We start from the raw sequence: 22,236 nt of genomic DNA, 5'->3' as shown, positions 1-22,236 counted from the left end.
TTTATGTACTACCCCTCAAAACTCACAGAAACACATTTTTGAGTAGAAAAGGACTTTTGCAGTTTATGGCAGCTGAATAGTTGATGGTATATTTTGTCCTTGTCTTTATATATCTGTCCTTAGACGCTTTAAAGGAGAAAAATTGAAGAAATCTCAAGAAGAGCCAAGACCATGTGTGTCTGTGCAGAATAGATAAAAAAAGACACATGACAAATATACAGTATAGAAAACAGGATAAACAGATTAGGATGGATTTGTAATGTAAATGAAGAATATGATTAGGAAAATGTAGCACAACTTCTTGATAAGGATCAAATGAATAAAAAACTATGTAGCCTTACCCCACAGAACAATGCTGACAATGCTGTGGATCCTGCTGTGAAGGCCACATGCCTCAAAGATACTGAGATATGATTTCAGTCAAATAAACAAGCAAAGGTTTGGAGTCCATTAAAGAGAAGAACGGTCTAAAAAAGATGACAAACACTGGTGGATACACGAGCCATTACCAAGAGAAAACTGAATCAATGGGGACACCTAGTGGTGAAATGTAGACATGAGTCCAACAAATTAAACTGTTGAGAGGAGAGCCAAGAGGAGTAGTTAAATATTTCTTACATGTGTCTCTTGGTTGACATCATTCTGCAGTTCAAAAGGAAGAACATGTTGCTCTCTGACTCATCAGTTGTATTCATTGTAAAAGCTATTTAGTGGAGTAGAGGCAAATGAGGAAACATAAATAAAACCATGAAAAACATACAGTACATCATACGTGTTTATTACAGGGGAAACTGCAAATTCATTTAACTTTTGGTGTGTTCTTTATGGAGCGTACACATCACTCTCATCTGCTCCCTTGGCTGCTGTCATCTCTGATTATAAGCCAACAGGACAGGATCTTATCTCTCTCTGCCTTCACTGACAATGACAGACTACAGTGAATGCTAGTTCAGATACCAATTACTAACACTTGCTGATTATTACTACTCAAATTTCCATTGTTGATGCTGATGAAAATTTGCAGGTGTTTGATCAAAAATATATATAAGTATTAGACAAAATAAATGTTGATGATGCAATACATGAAAAGGGAGATTGCCTAAACTATTCAAATTCCTCCTGAGGGGAGCATGAATGTGTGTAACAACCCACCCAATAGTAGAACCATGATGTTCACAAAAATGTGAATACTTAAGATATTTTAGGATATTTCTCAATCACAGTGGTTGGTAGAACAACAGCCTCATAGAAATGCCTCTAGTGTGGTCTTCACAAGGACAATTGTTCCAGCCACCTGCCTCCAGATAACATGTCTACTACTCAGCAGTAGCTCAGTTATGACAATAAATGTTGCTTTTTTTAACTTCAGGTCTGTTTTCCTTAGAAGCACAGATAGCAACAACTCAGATGCTATTATATTGTGTTTATTTACATTCCTTTGGTATTACTGGGTTTTTTTTTACTTTTTGCCACCAAAAAGTAAAAAAAAAACATTTATTTCACAAATAACATCCAACTCATTTTTAGCTCTGCCAGAGTAACCTTGCCATATTACTAACAAATGTAGCATTTGCTCATGTTGATCTAGTTTAAAAGTCTATTTGTTCATTTAATCATTTAGTCAACAAAATGTTGATGAGTTAACAAGTTGTCAGAGCCCATATGGAGGTCAGGTAAGGCCAACTGCTGGGAATAACAAATGACTGTAAACGTATAATAATATTAAAAAGGAAACATTTAAAGCTGTACTCAGCAAATTTTCTCTCCAATAAATTCCAGTTATCTAATAATTAATATATGTTTTATTTTACAGCAGATGGACATTGTAGACACAAACATAAGACTTAAGTCACAACTGAATCCTTTAAATCCCACCTGAAGGGAAAAGAAAAACATCAGGCTTAATGAATCTGGGATGAGACAAGGCAAAACAAAAAAGCATGAACAAAACAGGGCGAACAACAGTCAAATAGCAACTGCCCATTCATACTTTACATCCCCTACTATTAATATACAGTTTACAATATCTACAGTAACACCTCCATTAGTCCAAAGGCACATAGTCCATCAGCAAGCTCTGCTGGCTCCCATTCAGGAGTGATTTTATCCGAGGGAAGGAGACTCTTCATGACCACTACATGTTCCCAGATGTAGTGTTTTTGCACATTTTCCATGAATTACTTAATATTTTACACCATCACCTTTCTGTCTAGTTAACAATTAGCTTCTGTCAGCATATGCAAAATAACCAAATATACCAGAATGAAATAATAGATAAATCAAAGCACAATATGTGTCCAAAAGTATCCCAAATAAAGATTACACTGTGACTCCAAAGCAAGACCTAGACCTTGTGTTCTAGTAGACTAGAATGGACAATTTTGGACATTTTAAAAACAACATTTTTAATCAGCCAAAAAATAATCAAATTATATTTAAGTAATGTAAATAATTAGTTGCAGCTCTATTTACCACTTTGACACTGCAATAATGACTTGTTTCAATTTTGTTTAATCTGTCAAATATTTTCTCAATTAATCATTTAGTCTATAGAATATTCTAAAAAATGAGTTTGCCAGAGCCCAAAGAAATGTTTTCAAATTTGTTTGACCAACCGTCCTAAACCTCAAAATATTCAATTTAAAATGACATAAAACGGAAACAAGCAGGTAATCGTCCTGTTACAGATGGATCCAGAGAATTTTTGCTTGAAAATTACGAGAATAATCATTTTCCAAACTGTTGCAGATTCACGTTTTGTTCAGTTCAAGCTCTTTACCCATGCTATGCTAATCTTCAATTGAATGATGGATGACAGAGATCAATCAAGTTGACTTTAAAACTGAACTAAAATGAATGTAAACAGCAGCAGTCTAGGAAAGGGCTGGGTATTATGAAAATATTCAATACTGGTGCCAATACCATACTGTGTCATTGAGATCCATTTCTCTTCTCATAAAATAATAGTTTGTGCACTCAAATTGTGAATTAATCATTAACCTGTACAAAACAGATTACAATACATTTTGGCACTCCTGGTACTCCATAGATTACCATTAGGATACCCTTCACTACTTAAGTTTTAGGAATATGAGTAATTTTCTTTGTAAAGACAAAATTAACCAGACACCTTAAACAAACCGGGAAATGATTTAAATCAGGAACTCAAAGAATTAATAAGAAAAACTAGAAATATGACCAAATAGGTTTTTGGTACTTGATAGTTTCTACACTACATGAAAATCAGAAACAGGTTATTTATTAAAACTAATCAAAATTTTTCCAAGCAAAACAAGCACAAATTCTCTGGTTCAGTCCTCTCAAATGTGAGGATTTGCAGCTTTTATGTTTAACTAAACTGTGAATTGACAAAGACATTCTCTGGACTTCAATGAACTGAGATTATAATTGGAAGATTATTCAATAATGAAAATAACCAGTTGAAGCTATAGCACTGCTCCAACTTTGACTAAATAATGTAGTCATGATTTTGAATAACAATATAATTTAATGAAAATGTGGTCAAGAATAAGTAACAAGGACAACAAATCTAACCAAACATATAATACCAACTTTTGGTGTTTTAGTTTCTCATACTCCAAACTACACACACTTCTCTGTTGGTACCAGCAAAACATTGAAGTTCGACCCACACACCCACACACCTGTCTGGGAGATAAGAAACCAGTGAGAAAGCTAAGACAAGCAGAACAGAGGGTCGTTTAAAGCAACTGATAATAGTCTCCAGACTGTCCTCCTGGCTCACAGAGCAGCCAGCTCCTGCAGCAACTTCTCCTTCTCCCGCTGCAGCTCCACGATGCTCTGCTGATTCTGCTCCAGCCGATCCTCCAACCACTGCAGCAGCGGCCCGCTCACCGCAGACATCTGGCTGCACAGATTCTTAGTGAATACGGAGCCGTTGTGAATCTTGGTGACTGGGTCCAGATGTGCCAAGCTGTGGATCTTACGGTAGGTGTCTTGCTCCTCTTGACACAAGATCCTAGGCAGCTCTACGGCAGACTCCAGACACACTTTACCGATGGCTTCCCTCGGCACTACGTGGATGGGGATCTCCACACGCTCGTACTCGGATCCCTTCTGAGCCTGCACCGACTGGAAGCAGGTGTACAGCACTCGCCCGGTTCTCGTGTTCTTGTCCTCGATGAAGCAGGAGAAGATAAGCCCGACGAAGCACTGGTCCAACATCTGGTACATGGCTTGGGTTCGCACGTCTACATGGGAGGGCCACACGGTGATGTGAGGGTGAGAGTGGTACCAGCCGACGACACGCATTGGGCTGCCGGTCATGTCAGCCAGCCGCTCCGCCTCAGTGGAAGCCGCTGACAGCTGCTCCGGGGAGATCTCCACCCGGTCCTTCCTCTTGTCGGAGCGGCGGAGGATGATGACAGAGTGGATGTGGACTATTCTGGCGTTCTCCACCTGTCCTATACACAACCCCATCACCTCCTCTTTCTCCGTGCTCAGTGCGTGGTTCATACACACCAGGAAGGCGTCGGACTCCAGGTGAACAGCGCTCACCGCCATGTTGTATTAGTGAAAGTTAGTCCTCTGTCCTGAAACAAGACATAAACAGAAGCAGGAGTCTTCACTTCCGTGTTGCGCGGTGCTACAGAGAGAAACAGTCCGGGTTGATGCACGCGAAAAGGTTCCGCTTATCTTTGGGTTGTTGTGAAAAAAAGTTATTTTTAATCGACGTGACGTGTGAAGACTTTCTTGTTATGTTTGTGTTGTTTGCATTTTATAGCTTGTATCATAGGTAAAATAGGTCGCTCCCGAATCGACTGTTTTCGGATATAATAAAAAAAAAAGTAAAACAGCATAAATCGACAAATATGTATGGAAGCCCATTTCCATCAATGTGATGGGGAAAAAATATTATATACAAAAGTCATTATATTAATAAACTTTCTCAATATAATGATTTAGTATCTCAGAATAAATAATGAGAACGTATCTCAAAATAATGACTCTTGACTTTATATCATTATTTTGAGTTAATTTGTTGTAAATTATCATTTTATACATATATCCTGTATTTTGTACTTAAAATATGTAAAATGTTGATCTAATTAACAAGTAACTAACAATTATCTGATAATATTATTTTTTAAATCAAAAGTGAATAAAATGGAAGTACTTAAGTACCTCAAAACTACACCTGAACCTTGAACTTGAACACTTTCAGACAGCCACATGCTTTGAGTTTAAATATTTTAATGATTTTTACAGTACAATACAAGAACATCATGGTCATGGAAACAAAATTGATGATTCTCAGTTTATTGGTCATTTCATGATAATTGTATACATTGATCATAATCTGGGTTTATGTAAAAACAAAATCACAAAAAATGTCACTTTATTCTAATGAAATGAAATGTTCCCATTAAATAAAATAATACTATATGTCACTTTAGACAATCGGACCTGTTAAATGATTTAAATATCCAAAGCCATGCAAGTAATGTACAACTATAAAATATTTATGTTTATCTTTTTTTTTACATTAAATAAGTGCACTATAGCTTTGCTCAACTGTAACCTCCTTTCCGGTGCAAAAATTGCACATTTGAAATGCAGTTAAAAAAGAATTTAGTGTGAAGACAAAAGCAGCAACTCTAAACCACTACATCTGTGCTCTAATTGTATCTTGCCTGACTATAAATGTAACAGTAATAAACTGATTCAGTTTATTGGAATTTCGACATAGCCTACTGGAAACTCACGCTACCCAAGTTGCATTTCACATGCGACATGGCTGAGAGAGACAGACTCTAAGACACTTTTAACACTTTCCTTACTTACAGTAGTTCCTAAAAACAAGAATCCAAACATTACGAAACTCTACTGAAATTGTATATGTAACACTTCATAAGCCATAAACATGCACATTTCTATTGGAAGATGCAACCAAATGATCAGATCAAATCCAAAAGCAAAGGCAATATCTGTTCTGTAGTAAAATCACTAATCACTGATTCATGATTAAAATGTAATCTCTGTGAAGCCATTGACTCACACCCTCACAATCACTGACTTCTTTCTACTCAAGCTTACAGAGTTCAGCAGCAGATCCATGACCACCTGAGCCAAAAATACCAATTCCCTGATAGAGCGGCTGGGTGAACAAGGTCTGGACTCTGTGGAGGAGAGTCATGATGTCAGAGACGCTGTAGAAAGACAGAATACCTGCACTGTGATCCAGGTACACTCCCAGTCTGGAGGACAGAGGACCTGAGATAAAAGTCGTAACGCTGTTATGTCTGAATTCATAATGTTGGTCGAAACACTCCAATGCCCAAGACTTGTCATCATTTCCAAATCCACTTTCATATCCTGTTCTGCTAATGTCCTTGTATGCAACTGCTATTGAAACTTCATCTCTGTTCTTCTCCACCTCCCAGTAATGACGTCCACTCAGACCCTCTCTACCCATGACCTGAAACATGTCAATAAATCTGTCTTGATGAGTAGAATACAGCTGTTTCTCAGTAGCCACTGTAGCTGTTCTGTTGTCTTCTGATAATAACAACCAAGCGTTTGCTGTATTAGGATCCAGTGTGTTTTGGTGTGTGTATTGTAAGAACTGAGCTCTGGTCTTGGGTTCTTGTGGCAGTAAAACATCAACTTCATTCAATACCAATGAGATCTTGGTCCATGCCTCACCAGTAATTTCCTGTAGTTTATCTTTGATCCCAGACACCACTGCTGTCACATCTTCAAAGTATTTCAGAGGGGGGGTTTTGATGCTGGGAAAGTCTTTAAATTCAGTGAGTTGTGACAGCGAGGAGTAATTGTGTAGAAAGAGAGACTGGTCCTCTGTTTGTGACAGCTGCTCCAGCTTTGTGTCTTTCTTTCTCAGCTTGACAAGCTCCTGCTGCAGCTTTTCCAAAAGCTCTTCGATCCGACTGATACCAGTTTCCTGCCGGGATCTGATCTGTTGCTTCACATCAAGACTTTCATTCTTGATAAGTCGGATCAGCTCATTGAAGATCTTCTCGTTGTCCTTCACTGCATTATCACCAGTACGAATGATGGTCTCCACCTCCTGCTGAAGCATCTTCACATATTTTTCTATGTCCAGGATTCTCTGCTGGATTTTTTGTCGACTCATTCGAAGCTCTCCCTGCCTCTTAGTCTTTTCCTCTGAAGCTAATACAGTGTCATGTCCTTTATGTTCATACTTGCAACACAGATAACAGATACGCTGCTGATCACTGTGACAGAAAATCTTCAAAATTTTACCATGATGAGAGCAGATGTTCTCCTGAAGCTTCTTGGAGGGGTTGACCAGCTTGTGTTTTTCAAAGGCAGGAGATTCATAGTGAGGCTGGAGGTGTTGGTCACAGTGAGAGACCAGACGCTGCAGACAGGACTTGACAGCTTTCAGTTTTATCCCAAATGAAACATCACAGGCCACATCTTCAGGTCCAGCATAGCAGAGATCAGCTGGAGCAGCTTGGAGTCCAGTCTTCTTCAGGTCCTCCACTAAATCTGCTAACATGGTGTTTTTCGCCAGGACAGGTCTCCGTCTGAAGGTCTGTCTGCACTGAGGACAGCTGTAGATTTTCCTCTGATCCTCATGCCAGTAGCTTTTAATACAGTTCATACAGTAGCTGTGCCCGCAGGTAATAGTCACTGGAACCTTCAGTAGATCCAAACAAACTGAACAGCAGAGCTTTTCTTGATCAAGTAGAATTTGTTGGTGCGCCATTTCCCCTCTCAGAGACAGTGAAGCATGAAATAGTTTCAGTTTCTCCAACAAGATAAACACTGCTGCTGCTTCCTGCTGATCTACAGTGAATGGGGATTCTCTTTATAACACAATGGTTACTCCCTGCCCTTCAAAAAGTGGGGGGGGGGGGGGTGTTCGCCCCCCCTCATGGCCCAATTGTTGAAAAACGTGCGCTCTTGGGAGCCCTCTTGGGAGCCAAAATGTGTGCTAAGGTGCCCTCTTGGGAGCCAAAACGCGTTCTAAGGTGCCCTCGCGTGCTAAGGTGCTAAGGTGCCAAGGTGCCCTCTTGAGAGCCAAAATGTGTGCTAAGGTGCCCTTTTGGGAGCCAAAATGTGTGCTAAGATGCCCTCTTGAGAGCCAAAATGTGTGTTATATGCTCTCTTGAGAGCCAAAATGTGTGCTATATGGTCTCTTGAGAGCCAAAATGTGTGCTAAGGTGCCCTCTTGGAGCCAAAATGTGTGCTAAGATGCCCTCTTGGGAGCCAAAAAGCATGCTAAGATGCCCTCTTGGGAGCCAAAACGCGTGCTAAGGTGCCCTCTTGGGAGCCAAAACGCGTGCTAAGGTGCCCTCGCGTGCTAAGGTGCTAAGGTACCCTCTTGGGAGCCAAAATGTGTGCTAAGATGCCCTCTTGAGAGCCAAAATGTGTGCTATATGCTCTCTTGAAAACCAAAATGTGTGCTAAGGTGCCCTCTTGGGAGCCAAAAAGCATGCTAAGATGCCCTCTTGGGAGCCAAAACGCGTAATAAGGTGCCCTCCTGGTTGGCAAAACACGCTAAGCTGCTCTCTCGGGTGGCAAAACACGCACTAAAGCGCCCTCTTCAGTGGCGAGAACGTGCTGTATGTGCCCTTTTTTTTTCTTTTCACCCCTGCCCTTCAAAAAGTCTGTGCACACCACTGTCATCAGACCACTCAGAACCCTGTAATGTCAACCTTTAGTAGAGACACTGACATAATAATTAATCCGAAAGAAATATAATTCTGATTTGTTTTATGAAAGGTATCATCCATTGAACCAAAGAGCAAATGTAAGGTCTGTTTTCAATTATTTGTCTCTATCCTCAACTCTCTACTGTTGTGTTTGGTTGCTATCATATCTGTATTTCACCAGCAGGTGTCGCCCTTGGCTTAATTTTTAATGCGAGTTATAGTTACAACCTGTTTAATTTCCTCAGTTTGTTTAGTTCATTTGTTTATCTTTTTATTGCCTGCCTTCCCTGAGCCTTTGCTTTGTGCTACATTTATGACTCAGTTATTGGATGCATTGAAATGTGTTCTTCATGTCCCCCTCAGGATGAAATGAAATAACTCCTGACCTTTTTTTCTCATGCAATAATCAGGTCAAATCAGGTTTAATTAGCCCAGTACTTTGGTTTATGACCAAATGACTGCAGTCCCAGCTCTACTTTGTGTGAATGCCAGCATACTACCATGGTAACCACAGATAATGAACATGGTAAACGTTATACTGCTAGATATCAGCATGTTCGCACTGTCTTTGTGATCATACCGATGGTAGTATTTAGCTCAAGGCATTTCATGTTCCTAAGTACAGTACATCAAGTCACAGAGCTGCTTACTGTCTGTATAATATTACATGAATGCTGAGGTGGCTGTTTTCTTTTTACACCATTCATCTGATAGATCATTTTACATATCATAGTTTTCAGGTACAGGAAGATGATTATTTCAGGAGCACCCTTTAAATGCATCAGTCTTCCATTGGCTGCTGTCTTGTCCCTCTCGCTTTTTCAAAGTTCAAGTAAATCCAAAGGATGTGTCTCCACCTTTATACTCCATAAGCTCTTCTTCTGAATCTAATTTCACGTGAGGCCTTGATAGGAGAGTCTTTATGTTTACTCACTAATTAGACAGAAGAAACATGACATGCTGAATCCAATTTCATGTCTCCATAGCAACAGGTTGGTAAAACTTTGATCCTGAACACGGCTTGAGATGAGCACATACATGATCACAGACACACATACACACACATGCATAGAAAAAAAACATATACATTAGAGCACAAACCTACATATACAACACACACACACCATGTCAACGAGTCACTATTTGCCTGCTGAAAAGTCGTGTGTATGTGTATTCAAGAGTAGATAGAACATTTGCTTTGGCACTTAAGTATTTGCAGAGGCGCGTGGTATCCATGACGACTGACATGCAGCCAATAAGATTTTGATTGAAAGATTAACTGGAGCCCAGTCAGTAGGTAAGGATTAAACAATAAAATCATCACTCACAATAAATAACACAAATGTTTAATAGGAATACAACTGATGAATAGCTGGCTCTCAATGCTTTATGTTCTTACTTTCTGGTGCCCACCCACCCCCATTTCCATGGGTTCCTGAAGGTGTCAATATTTAAGAGTTAACAATTTCCCAAAACACCTGGGCTATGTAGTTTCATCACTCAAACTGGGGGAAATAGTGGATTTGTATGGGACTATTTTCAGCAGCGGATTAATACACATTTGGCACTCTAGTGTGTATTTTGAGCAGCAGGACAGTGTTACTTTGCACTTATTGTTAAACTGTAAATCTGTCATCCTGTGTTTACTTTGTGGTGACTCTACTTTGCAGCTACTCTTTGTACAGTGTATACTCCTTCTATACATTTTAATTTTATTACTGCGTACAGTATTTTACTCATATGTCTACTCTGTGCACACGTCTGTCTGGGAATTTCTCCAAAAAATTCAGTTTATTTTATTTGTTTGTCGTTTTTAAATTATTATTATTTCTCCTGTAATTTTATAATCATAAACTTTACAACTTAGTAATGATGTGCTCTCTCTCTCTCTCTCTCTCTCTCTCTCTCTCTCTCTCTCTCTCTCTCTCTCTCTCTCTCTCTCTCTCGCTTGTCCACAGTGTGCTTCATAAAATATAATCTGTCTAAATGGGTTCGAGGTTATTTCTTGTCATTATCAAGCACTGAGAGGAAATGACCATGGACTGAGCAAGCTGTTTCCTAGCAACCTATATTTTCATTGAAGGTGTCTTTGGATAATGTTATACAAATTTGTATTTGACTTGAAAATGTCCTACTTTGTCTTCATGTAAACTTCCTGCATCATAGACATCAGTTTGGTGAACATTAATATCATTCCTAATATAAAGGATAGATTCCTTTACACTGTGGATTCCTCAGTGTGTTTTATATTCTGTTTTTAAACAGAAGTTTAGATTTTCTATAAAAATAACTTTTCCTTTTGGTAATGAAAAATATCAGTAGCCTACAGTAATTGTGTTTCCACCTGTTGAACATTTAGGCCAAAGTGAATGAGGAAGTAAACTGAGGGCGTTAGGACCCCGAGCGCTCACAGTTTTTTCAGGTTTGAGAAATGTGTAGCCGTCATACACATAATGCTGCCTTCACATACTGCAGGAATTATCAACTTTAAATGTTCTTACACTCACTGTCTCTAAACTAAAATATAAAGTTTCGAAAATAGAATTTATCGGTGATATGTGAATATATGTTTTCTTTTGGGTTTTTTTTGCTTGTTTTTTTTTAATTGTAAGTTAACCCACACAGAGCAGAGTTTGAGATACTCTTCTCTTTAAAACGTAAAACTACATCTACTCTATGTATTAAGAGACATGTAATTATTGCATGTTTAGTTAAATATTACAGTAAATGAATGTTAGGTCTAATTTTCTCTACCTGTAATATCTATTTATCATCTCTAATCTTGGAAGTTTTGAGTAAAAAAAATATTAGTTTTATTTAGTTAGTTAGTATTTAGTTCGTTTTAATCTAATGTTAATCATATAGTGTTTGAATTTCTAAAATATCTCAGCCACAAGAAACAAATATAAAATGACTTACAAATATACAAACATGTACAACACACAGCAGGCCTATGCTATAATTTCAAATAAATTACATGAAATACCAGCAAATCTATAGATAGGAAATAAGTGGTAGACTACTAGTTCTTCACAAACAGGCAAACATTAAACAAGTTAGCCACAAAGCGAATTAGTGAAGCCTATTCTTCAACATGTCAAACTATTTAACTATAGTTGAAAAGTATGTTGATTAAGCTACAAAAGGAATAACCCTATACGTTAAGAAAAGTTGTCATTTAGATGTAGAGGGAGCAAATTTAGCAAAGAATGTTAGTGAAAACTCTTCATTGTTACAAAGATGACCAGCCAATCAGATATTCCAACCAGTTCTGGAGGAACCCCCCAAAAATAAATGAATAAATAATATAAATAAATAAACTGCTGGACTTCACTGCATTTGTGTAACTTGAATATTGGATCTGGATTGCCTCCAAACTTGTTGTGATGAGCTCAGAGAAACTTTCAACTTTCAGCAGTTAAATGTAAAAAACAACTCTGCACAGTGAAGCTCAGACATCCAACTGAAGTAACAAGATGAAATACATATTTTTGAGTAGAGGGGTACTTTAAAATTCATGGCGGGAACAATAAGTTGTAAAATAACATTGAATAAAATTATTTATTTGTGTTCAAATTACTTCTAGAGAATTACAGCACTAGAAAAAAAATCCTGTTTCTTGTCATTTCTACACTTCTTCTACAGTATATAAGATAAGAAGTTTTATTATCATTGAGCAGCGAGATACAATGATGATACAATTCCGTTTAGCAGCAGTCAGTATCAGTATAAATATAAATAAATATGTATTAAAATAAAATAACAACGTATATCTAAAAAATGTGTATTAAAATCAAGTATCATTGTAAAGTCAAAGTGCAGGTAAAAATATGAATAAAAATGAATAATAATAATAATAAGGAAGCACATGGCAATTGAAAAAACCGAGTTTCCAAGGAGTCCGTGAAGGCGTCGGGAGCGTCAAACCTCCACCCCTCGAGGAAGCCGAGCGACATCCATCAGACCTGCACGACTCTCTCTCAGAGGTACAGTCGAGTCCTCCGCAGGCTGCACCCCAGCAAACACTCCCGCCGGGCCGCCGCGCCGACCTCAGGGCAGGGCTGCTGATCTCTGCGCGGATTTTCCTCTCGATCGGGACTGTGGGAGAGATGCGACGTCTCGGAGGAGGAGGAGGAGACCAACTGGCCAGGCAGCAGCAGCAGCAGCAGCAACAGACACCTGAGAGCAACATCTGAGTTTGTTTCCATAACGTCACAGAAAGGTAAGTGCCTCAGAGAAAAAGAAGAAGAAGAGATGTTTCAGGTGCATCTCTCCATGCTCGAGTGATGCTTGATCCTGTTCTTGTTGTTGTTGTTGGTTGTTGTTGTTTATTGGTGCGTTTCCGTGTTATTTAGTCGTTTCCAGCATCAGTGTAGTATAGAAGGCAGGCAGCAGGCTATGAGTCATAGTCCGGCGCAGGGCTGCTGGAGGATCTGCTGAGGGGAGAAGTGTCTGCAGCCTCCAAAGACACAGTCCTTTATCAGCTGCTGCACATGCAAAGCGCTGCATGATCCTGCACTCCAGGCAAATGAGTGTGTGTGTGTGTGTGTGTGTGTGTGTGTGTATGTGTATGTGTATATGTGCGTGTGGGGTGATCTTAATGCATATGGCTTTGTAGACTTTAAGCACATTGTGTAGTTGGGGTTTGAGATCTATAATAACTGATAAGAAATGAAGTGTTAAGGTTTCCATTACTATACATCATTATCATATACACAAAAATATTATTCATGTACTTTTTTAAAAAGGCTACTTTTGGTCTCAACAGTTTGGATGTGCAATGAAAGGAAATCTTAATTCTATACCTACAATAGTTTGTCTCCAACTTTGTAGCAGTATTTTGGGGAAGACCCCTTCATGTTTCAATGTGATAGTGAAATCATTTTCCCAGTTTAATGTGGAAAAACTTGACTGACCCCCATCCAACAACTTTTGGATGGACTGGAACACTGATATAAGCCAGTTCTTGTCCAACTAGTCCAACCAGCACCCCTCTAATGCTCTTAATGCAGAATGGCGTGTCCCCCCAATCACACACATGTAATCTTAAGGTTCATACTTTATTTGGGTGTCCACATACTTTTGGTCACATGTTTCTTGATTGTTTTAATGCTCTGGATTAAATGCTAGTGTGAATATAACAAACTGAAAGCATGACTTGGACCAACAAATGAGAGGAACTACTTTTGTGAAAAATTGTGGTCAATATTTCCTCAACTATAAGACTTGTTCCTCAGTGTAGAGCCTCCTGCTGGTTTATGTTATGTTCTCTCTTAGAAATCATCATCCTCATCAGTTTTGCATTGCGGATAGCTCTAGATACTACGATACCCACGAGCCTTTGCAGTTAGGTGCAGATTCAGTGCTTTGTTGTACTTCAGGGCTGTAGGTATTGAATTCATCCCTAACTGATCCAGAATCCACAGGTGAACTGATGTAAACTGTGTAATCTTTAACTTTGGGTCGCTGTTATTGGAGCACAATTGGATGCTTCTTACTGAAATGCACCTTGGGAGATGTAGTCTTCTTCTAATGAAAGAAGCAGATATTTTCTCACACAGCTGTTCATCTCAGTATTGATGATGAGTGCTATCACTGTCAGTTTTAATTATCTAGAGTTGGTGGCAGTCAGAGTTGTGAGAAATGACTTAATATGGTAGAACTCTTGAGTGTCTGTACACACATTTTCAGCTTGTGTTACATTCAAATACCAGCACTAGCTTGTTTTAATTTAATGGCAAAATGGTCAGTGAGGTGCCTTCCTGTTCCTCTGAATGTAGTGTTATATTTCAGACAAGCACTCAGGAGAAGCTCCCTCCTATAGGCAGACTCAAGGTATTTGTTGACTCATAAATCAGTTTGTAATCAACGATAGAAGGAGCTGGGGTAATTAGTGGAAGCTTCCTTTATTGGTTCGGTATTGCAGTCGGTGTCCCCTGAGCTCCCGACAGCTTTATTGTTGCACGTCTCTGGTATCAGCCCAAGTGGATTCCTCGCTGATGGGCTCATAATGGAAATTACAGATTATGTTTGGCTGGTTGGGGTAATTATCTCAGCTGGTGTTATTATACTCTGAAGGCCTCCGCTTTCTTAAAACCGCTCTTCATTTGTTAAAGTTTCATAAAAAGATGAATTAATTGACAACATTTGCACATCGTTGCTCAAATTTGACCATACTTGACTGCTCTGGCTGATGTTGCATTCATGTGCTGCCAGGTTTACCGTAAATACCAACTTCTAACATAGAGAAATGTTATATTCAGGCCCTCATTTGTGCTGCTCTTCAAGCTTTTTGTCTCATTAAAACAAAACAGCATGGACTTGTGACTCCAAAGCCTTTAACATGTTGGCCTCATGTATGAATAAACGCCCTGCTTTCTTTTATGTAAATGTCACAACGTCAATCTTCCAAGCTGGGCTCTAGTAACATTTCCGCATCACTTCCTACACTCCTGAACGCTGTCAGATTAATGTAAAGGCTGCATCAGCACATAGTAAAACATGCAGAGAGAGAGCGAGAGAGAGAGATGCACGTCTTGGTTGAACTACATCTTTATTATATTCTCAAAATTGGTTTAATAAAGTAGGAAAAAGCCAATTTTAAATCATATCAGATGAGTTTAGAACACTATTTTCCCCCTTATGGTGCAACAAGAGCAACTACAGTAATAATTAGACTAACACAACTTCTTAAGATTTTCATTATTTTAATGTTCACCCATGCCAGCTGTTTAAAAAAGTAGAATATTACTTTTTTATATAGTATATACATGCAAATGGGGAACCATAAAAATGGTACACTGATACACTACACAACAATCCATAATATAGAATGTGGATAATAACCTCCATAAGGTGTGAGATAATAGAGGCATGCAGTACAGTGCCACGCAATGAGTTATTTAATGAATTATCATTATCATAGGGTGTGCTTTTCAAAATAATGTTCATCTATGCTAGTTGTTGACGATTAATACATACAGCAACTTGATGTCCTGTCAGTCAGGTTGGCCTTAATAAACCAAAAGTGTAGATGCACACATCCACTAAACATTAAACAGCTGCTGGATCAATGAAACAATGTATAAAAGAGAGATGGAGGCCTACACGCTGTAGCTTCCTCAGATACAGTTTAATGAGACATCCCATATGTCTCATTAAACTGCATCTGAGGGAGCTACAGTGTGGACTTTATAAACCGGCCATAAGTGATGAAATTGATGTCAGAATGTGAAAGAAGCTCGCGATGGTTATTGATTAAGAGTTCAACAGCAAAAACAAGTATTAAAATCTTATCAGTGATGCAGCCGGTGAAAAAGAAAAAAAGACTTCTTCCCTGTTATTGTGATATTAACTCACCTCTCTCTCTCTCTCTCTCTCTCTCTCTCTCTCTCTCTCTCTCTCTCTCTCTCTCTCTCTCTCTCTCTCTCTCTCTTTCTTTTTTCTCTCTGATCCTTATCATGTGAGCGTTTCCATAAATGTCCTGTCATGTCTGATTAAAGCTGTCAAGTACATTAAAGGACAGGTTCATACATTTTTCAAGTGTTAAACAATACTCAGGTTCCTCCTGTTCACTCTGACCATTAGAAGATCCCTTCATAATTCATTTACAGTGGAAGTGATGGAGGACTTAATCCACAGTCCTCCTTCTGTGCAAAAATGTATTTAAACGTACATTGAAGCTAATGTGAAGCTTCAGCCGTCCAAATGAGTCAAATCAAGCAGATATCTTTCAGAGACATTTCTTTCTTCTTTTTGTCATGATTCTTGCACCGCAGCAACACTGAGACATTGTCTGTGGAAAGATAAAAAGGTAGAGGTGGGATTGTTGAGGTCTCATATTAGCTTCAGATAAACATTTTAATATATTTTAGTTTTCCCCTCCATCACTTACATTGAAAGCTTATTAGAATTAGATCTTTAATAGTCAGTATGAACAGAAGGGAAACCTCTGTCAGTGACTGTTATTATAAAAGACAGACTTATCCTTTAATGTTAAGTAACCTTTATGGATAGATGAATCCAGTGTATTTCATGCCTGTGAAGCTGTGAGCAGTTCAACCAATGCAGGATTTTTCATTTAAACAGCCCTGGAAAAAGCATACAGGAATTATGTTGTTGAGATTACAGCTATTGCTAAGTATACAAGTTACGTCCAATTTAACATCAATTACAAACATTTAAAATGCTTCCATACTAACAATGCATACAGCTCTGATTTTGCTTCAGCCAGCCTTTAACGCTTTTATTAAAAACATGAATATCTTGAGTTGTTTTTATTTCAGTTGGAAGTGTGCTCCTGATGCACATTATCTTTCTTTACCTCTTTTTTAAAATCTAGCCATAATAATATTATGACGGCTATATGGCTCGATGTTTTGCTATGTATGTCTATGGACATTTTGTATATTTATGCACATTTCATTATATACATTTTTTTTCTACTTTTGGTTTTCACACATTTTGTTTTGTTTTGTTTTATAGAACTGCTATTGTGGTTTGTTTTATATTATTGGGCTACTTAGTGATTCTACTACTCTTCTACCTGCTGAAGATCTGTTGCCAAAACACACAACTGTTTGACTGGATGAAAAAAAAATCAAAACTGAGCAAATTATACTGTGTCAGCTTGGTTATATGATGATGCAACAGGCTTGATTGTTGTCGAAGGGGCTTGGATCCACACTGTAACACAGTAATAATATATGTGTCATGATCATTGATCATTTTTCTGAACGTGTTATCCTTCCCATTTATCTCGTGACCTCCAGATTGGTGATACAGATTTCTCTATCTTCCCACAGAGGACTTGAGCAGTAACCACGGTCACGCTGTTTCTACATGTTCAAGCCTGTAGACCTTTCATGCCGTTGTCATTTAGTTTCCATGAGGTGTGTAAAGCAGTTTCCATGGCAATACTTGAAAATCCAGTCATACTATGTCTTTCAGTAGTTGAGGTTTATTTAAAGAGAATTACAGCTCAGAGAATTCAGGTTAGACGTTCTGCTGTGATGCTCCTCTGTGACCTTTTTGGACTCTGGGACATCCTCCCTATCACCAGCGTGCCCTTTCCTTCTCGCACCCTGTCTTTCTCTGTCTCTGTCTCACTCTCTCTCCTCCTCCTGCTGATCACCAACAGTGTATTGACCAGAAACAGCAGGACTCAGCCTTCCTAAGATGATTAATGAATAGATAAGATTTCCACCTGATAGCGAGGATCTACACTCCTCTACAAATCAAGCTCGGTGTGTGTGCTTTTCCTGTGAGGATTGTATGCTGGCAGAATTTTTAGTGAGAGAAAGGCTTCTTAGCAGAAATAATCAGGTCGGTTGAGTTGAAGCTGTACAGCCGGTTGGAGCCAAATAACTTTTTCCCCACTGAGCTAATGAGCTAATTTGTGAATTGGAGCTGGAATGAATAAATGCAGGTCGATATAAAGTAGTTGGAGCAAGTATTTATCACACTAGACTTTGTTGGTCGTGTTGCCCTGACTGTCCCCTGCTTTTTATATCCCATAATTCAGATCCTGTAGTTAGAATTTCAAACAATCATTCTGCTCTAGCACAAGAAACACCAGACATGTCATGTAAAGGATAAGCTATGCTAAGTGAAGGTCTACACAGATTTAGACCAAGTCATTTACGATCCATTGCATGGTCTGGAAAGATGTATAGTTCAGGATGTTTATGAAATGTCTTCAAAGTAAGCTGAGCTGGATCCTGAGTGCTTAGTACACAGATATAAATGATTATATCTGGCAATATTGATAATTGATTAATCATTGGAGTCATTTTTTAAAGCTAAATGTTCCCCTAAAGTTGTTTGCTCCAACCGCTAGTTTGCCACAAGAAGAAACTACAACAGCTTGAGGTTGAAGCCAATGCAGAAGGAGCTAAATGTGCCACCGACAGCAGCTAGTTGATGGCTCTATAGAATCTCTTCCTCCAGTTGACCCCCGTTCAAAAAGCATTCTCTCTAGAAATACTAAACCTGTCATTTTTTTTCAACCAGCCATTATGATCTCAATCTCTTTATTCAGGCCCTCTATAATATATCTTTTGTTCTGTTAATAAGATATGAATACTTATAGGAGGCTTTGACAGTTGGCTAAGAGTTGCTGACTTACACTGACTGTACTCTATTTCAATATTTCAGTAAGTTTAATGTTACTTATGGTACCTGCCCTGTTAGCACAATTTAGCTAAGGTAGCTAATGCCAGCCGTTAATGTGCAGCACTCACTGCTCCCAGTAAGCTAACGTTAGCTTGGGTTTGAGGTAGCGGTGAAAATGTGAAATGCAACAACCCGCACTCCTTTTTTGCAATGTCTTGACTCTACACACACATACCTGTAACTGTATCTCATTAAACAGACAGAGGCAACCAGATGCTACACAAAAATCTTCTCTGTTGTTGATAAATATATATTTAATCAACTGATTTATTAACAGTGATAACAAATCATTGACTTTGATAATCAACAATTGAAATAATCTTTAGTTGCAGCTCCATACAGTAATAGAACAGTTGGGTGAGCATATAAATTATTGTCATGGAAAACAAGATTGTAAGTAATCACATGCTACTTTTTAGAAACATTAGATTAGCATCATTATATCTTGTTACTGTAAAACGCTTTAAGAGCTTTGTACCATGTACTGTAGACATGAGTTCAACATGTTAACTTATGTATTATTTTATCATTTGTCTAAATCATTTTTTAACTTACTGTCAACAAAAGAATGAATTTTGACGCTGTGAACTTGTCACCACCACATGATTAACAGGTTCATTGTAAACAAAACATGTTGATCAGCTGATAATTTAAATAAATTGTTAATAATTGCAGTCATATTTACAACTAGCACAACAATGTGTATTTCTTTAAGCTCTCTGTAGTGTTTGTGGTTGTCTTTCGGTTCAGGGATGGAGTTGCAGTGACACATTCGGGTTAATGATTTGATCTGTCTCGCTCAGTGTCTCGCTCAGTTCACCCAGTCAGTCTGTATAATTTACAGACGGATAAACAGCAGAAAGGGTGAGACAGAGGGAGGATTTTCAAGACTCGAGATGACAAAGACAGAAAATCATACACACACACACACACACACACACACACACACATACACACTATTACTGATTCAAATCTAACACATAGTCAGGAGTCAAACACATAGGATCCAACTGTTGAGCAAATGTTATGCAGTTTCAAAATGCCACCAGGTATATTAGGCAGGTATAAGTAAGTATATTAGACATATATGCAGTGAGCTTAAATAACTTATTGAAGAAGAAGCAGATGAACCAGAAAAGACTATCCTAAAAAAGCCAACTTTGTACATTTGTTTGTATAAATGCAAAACTCTGTTTATATTTTAGTGACCTCTTGTGGTTACATGAATAATAATTGTTGTCTTGAGTGCTAGCTTGTCAATTCTACGATGTAGTATTATTAAGTCATGCTTAATAACAAATTAATTGTACAAAGTAATTTGAACAAATTATGTGTCAGTTCTCATTCTTTGGAACTTGATTTACCGTATTTGAAAAACATGACTACTGTGACATTGTTGTAACAGCACACAACCCTGTCAATCTTAACCTCAGTGGTGATAAAGATGTTGACATTCTAGATATTGGACTTTTGAGCTTGATATGGATATTTTATAGTTAATAATAATAAAATAAGTATATCAGCAACCTCTCATGGACAAACTGTGTAATGCAGACAGTATTTCTTAATTCGCTCAAACATATCTTTGATATATTTCTACACAGGGAACTTGTTGGGAGCAGTAGTCTTCATGGAAACCCAAACCCAGTCCTAATGAGGTAAACAGTCATTTCGGAGGTCCTAGGTAAGGGTTAAGGTGAAGGTTTGGATTAGGCTGTCCACAATGAATGGAAGTCAATGCATTGTCCTAACAAGGATAGCTGTGCAAACTAGTAGCGGCCACCAGCCAAAAGCTGGTAAAATATGCAAGTGCCTGGTAGGTAAATAAAGCTATTATTATTGACCGAAATATATACAGATACCAATATATCAGCAATGAGCTTATACTGGCTCTGCTTGATTTATCTGTCTAGCTGTAGACTCACAGGTCAGTCTCTAAATGCTGTTAGCTGCCGTTCTCACCACTGTTCAAGCAACTACTTGGCATTTAGAAATCCCCAGACTTCAGTTGTCAGTCAGTGTCTAGTCAAGCTGTATTCCTACTACACACAATAAAGTCTCTACAGAGCGAGACAGACGCTGTGAACAAGAAATGAACAGATTGAAAGAACGAGAGCAGGAAATCTGGGGATGACTGTAGGAGATGCCATTTGAAAGGAAAGACGGATCAATAAGAACCAGGGTTCTTCCGGACAGTAAATCATCTCAACAGTACATTCTCTCCTCTAAGCCTGCCACTTTTATCCCCACTCATAAATACCAGGATTACAACTTCTCATGATAGGGAACTCCTCGCTGTGTTTTAATGGTGGAGGCTATAGACCGTGTTGATTTATATACAGCAGAGGCACACAGTTCTCAGAGGGATCTGTAAGATGGATAGAACCTGTTTATCTAGTCTTTTTGCTTTGGTGTCTGACATAGAATCATGCAACAGGAAGAACATAAATGTCCAAAACTGTTACTCTTCAGGAAATGAAAAGAATCCAACATATCCAATGGAGAAACAAGGTTTAGTTGCTTTTCAATACTTTTTATTAGCTAAATGTTTTAAAGCCCATAGAAAGAGATAAAGAGTGACAAATAGCCCTGAATTAGCTAAACATACTGATGAACTGATTAATGGTTACCTGATGTCTTTAACTCCTTCACAATAAAGTGCTCAACAGCTCTGTGGCTGTCATCATTCATCCTCCCCCTGCTGTCTTCTTCTGCTGCTGATGTAAAAAGTCTCACCACATACTGCTGATAGAGAGGAGTGGGTGTTTGATCTGTAAAATAAATTGCTAATTAGACTCAATCGTTACATACAATTAGTGTTCATTTTTAGCTCCTTCAGCAAAATAAAATCTCTGTGTGGTTATCAATGAGAAGCGACTGGAATTTAATGTTCTGCTTGTTCAACAGGTGTTAGACAAATTGCTCTTACTGTCTATCTCACTTTGTTGCACACTCGTATCAAAGTCAGTTACATTTAATCTGCTCTGAAGCTGCTGTCTTCTGCCTGCTGTGTGTGTGTGTGTGTGTGTGTGTGTGTGTGTGTGTGTGTGTGTGTGTGTGTGTGTGTGTGTGTGTGTGTGTGTGTGTGTGTGTGTGTGTGTGTGTGTGTGTGTGTGTGTGTGTGTGTACATTTTTATTACCTCTTTGGGACCTTGTATAAACATGCACCTTGTTGGGACCAGTTGTCATTATGGGGACCAAAGCCCAGTCCTAATGAACCAAAATGTCACTTCTTAGTTCCTAGTTACGGTAAGGGTTCAGGTTTGTGTTAGGCTGTCTACAATGAATGGAAGTCAATGCCATGTCCTAACAAGGATAGCTGTGCAAACTTGTGTGTGTGTGTGTGTGTGGCTGGTAGATTAGCTTCATTTATCAGCCA

At 38.5% G+C, this 22,236-nt stretch overlaps 4 protein-coding genes across 4 annotated transcripts in view; 1 reads left to right on the top strand and 3 right to left on the bottom strand.

Moving 5' to 3' along the window:
• pum3 (pumilio RNA-binding family member 3) overlaps positions 1-22,236 on the bottom strand; it is a 260,316-nt gene that overhangs the window by 30,759 nt on the left and 207,321 nt on the right. The window lies entirely within an intron of this gene.
• Positions 3,136-4,602, bottom strand: brcc3 (BRCA1/BRCA2-containing complex, subunit 3). The gene has a single exon (XM_053339695.1). It carries the CDS (start codon positions 4,543-4,545, stop codon positions 3,763-3,765), a length of 783 nt encoding a protein of 260 aa, XP_053195670.1. The 5' UTR covers positions 4,546-4,602; the 3' UTR covers positions 3,136-3,762.
• LOC128380660 (tripartite motif-containing protein 16-like) lies at positions 6,065-7,605 on the bottom strand. Its single transcript, XM_053340529.1, has 2 exons — positions 7,524-7,605; positions 6,065-7,404 (listed from the first exon to the last, which is right to left on the bottom strand). Exons 1-2 carry the CDS (start codon positions 7,603-7,605, stop codon positions 6,065-6,067), a joined length of 1,422 nt encoding a protein of 473 aa, XP_053196504.1.
• rab27b (RAB27B, member RAS oncogene family) overlaps positions 12,683-22,236 on the top strand; it is a 61,671-nt gene continuing 52,117 nt past the window's right edge. The window contains exon 1 of the mRNA XM_053339700.1: positions 12,683-12,906. The gene's annotated coding sequence lies outside the window, so the exon portion shown is untranslated. The remainder of the gene's footprint in view (positions 12,907-22,236) is intronic.

The sequence above is a fragment of the Scomber japonicus genome, chromosome 19 (genome assembly GCF_027409825.1).
Source record: "Scomber japonicus isolate fScoJap1 chromosome 19, fScoJap1.pri, whole genome shotgun sequence".
Taxonomy (NCBI): Eukaryota; Metazoa; Chordata; class Actinopteri; order Scombriformes; family Scombridae; genus Scomber; species Scomber japonicus.
The sequence above is the reverse complement of the archived record's forward strand: the minus strand, read 5'-3'. Positions and strand labels throughout refer to the sequence as shown.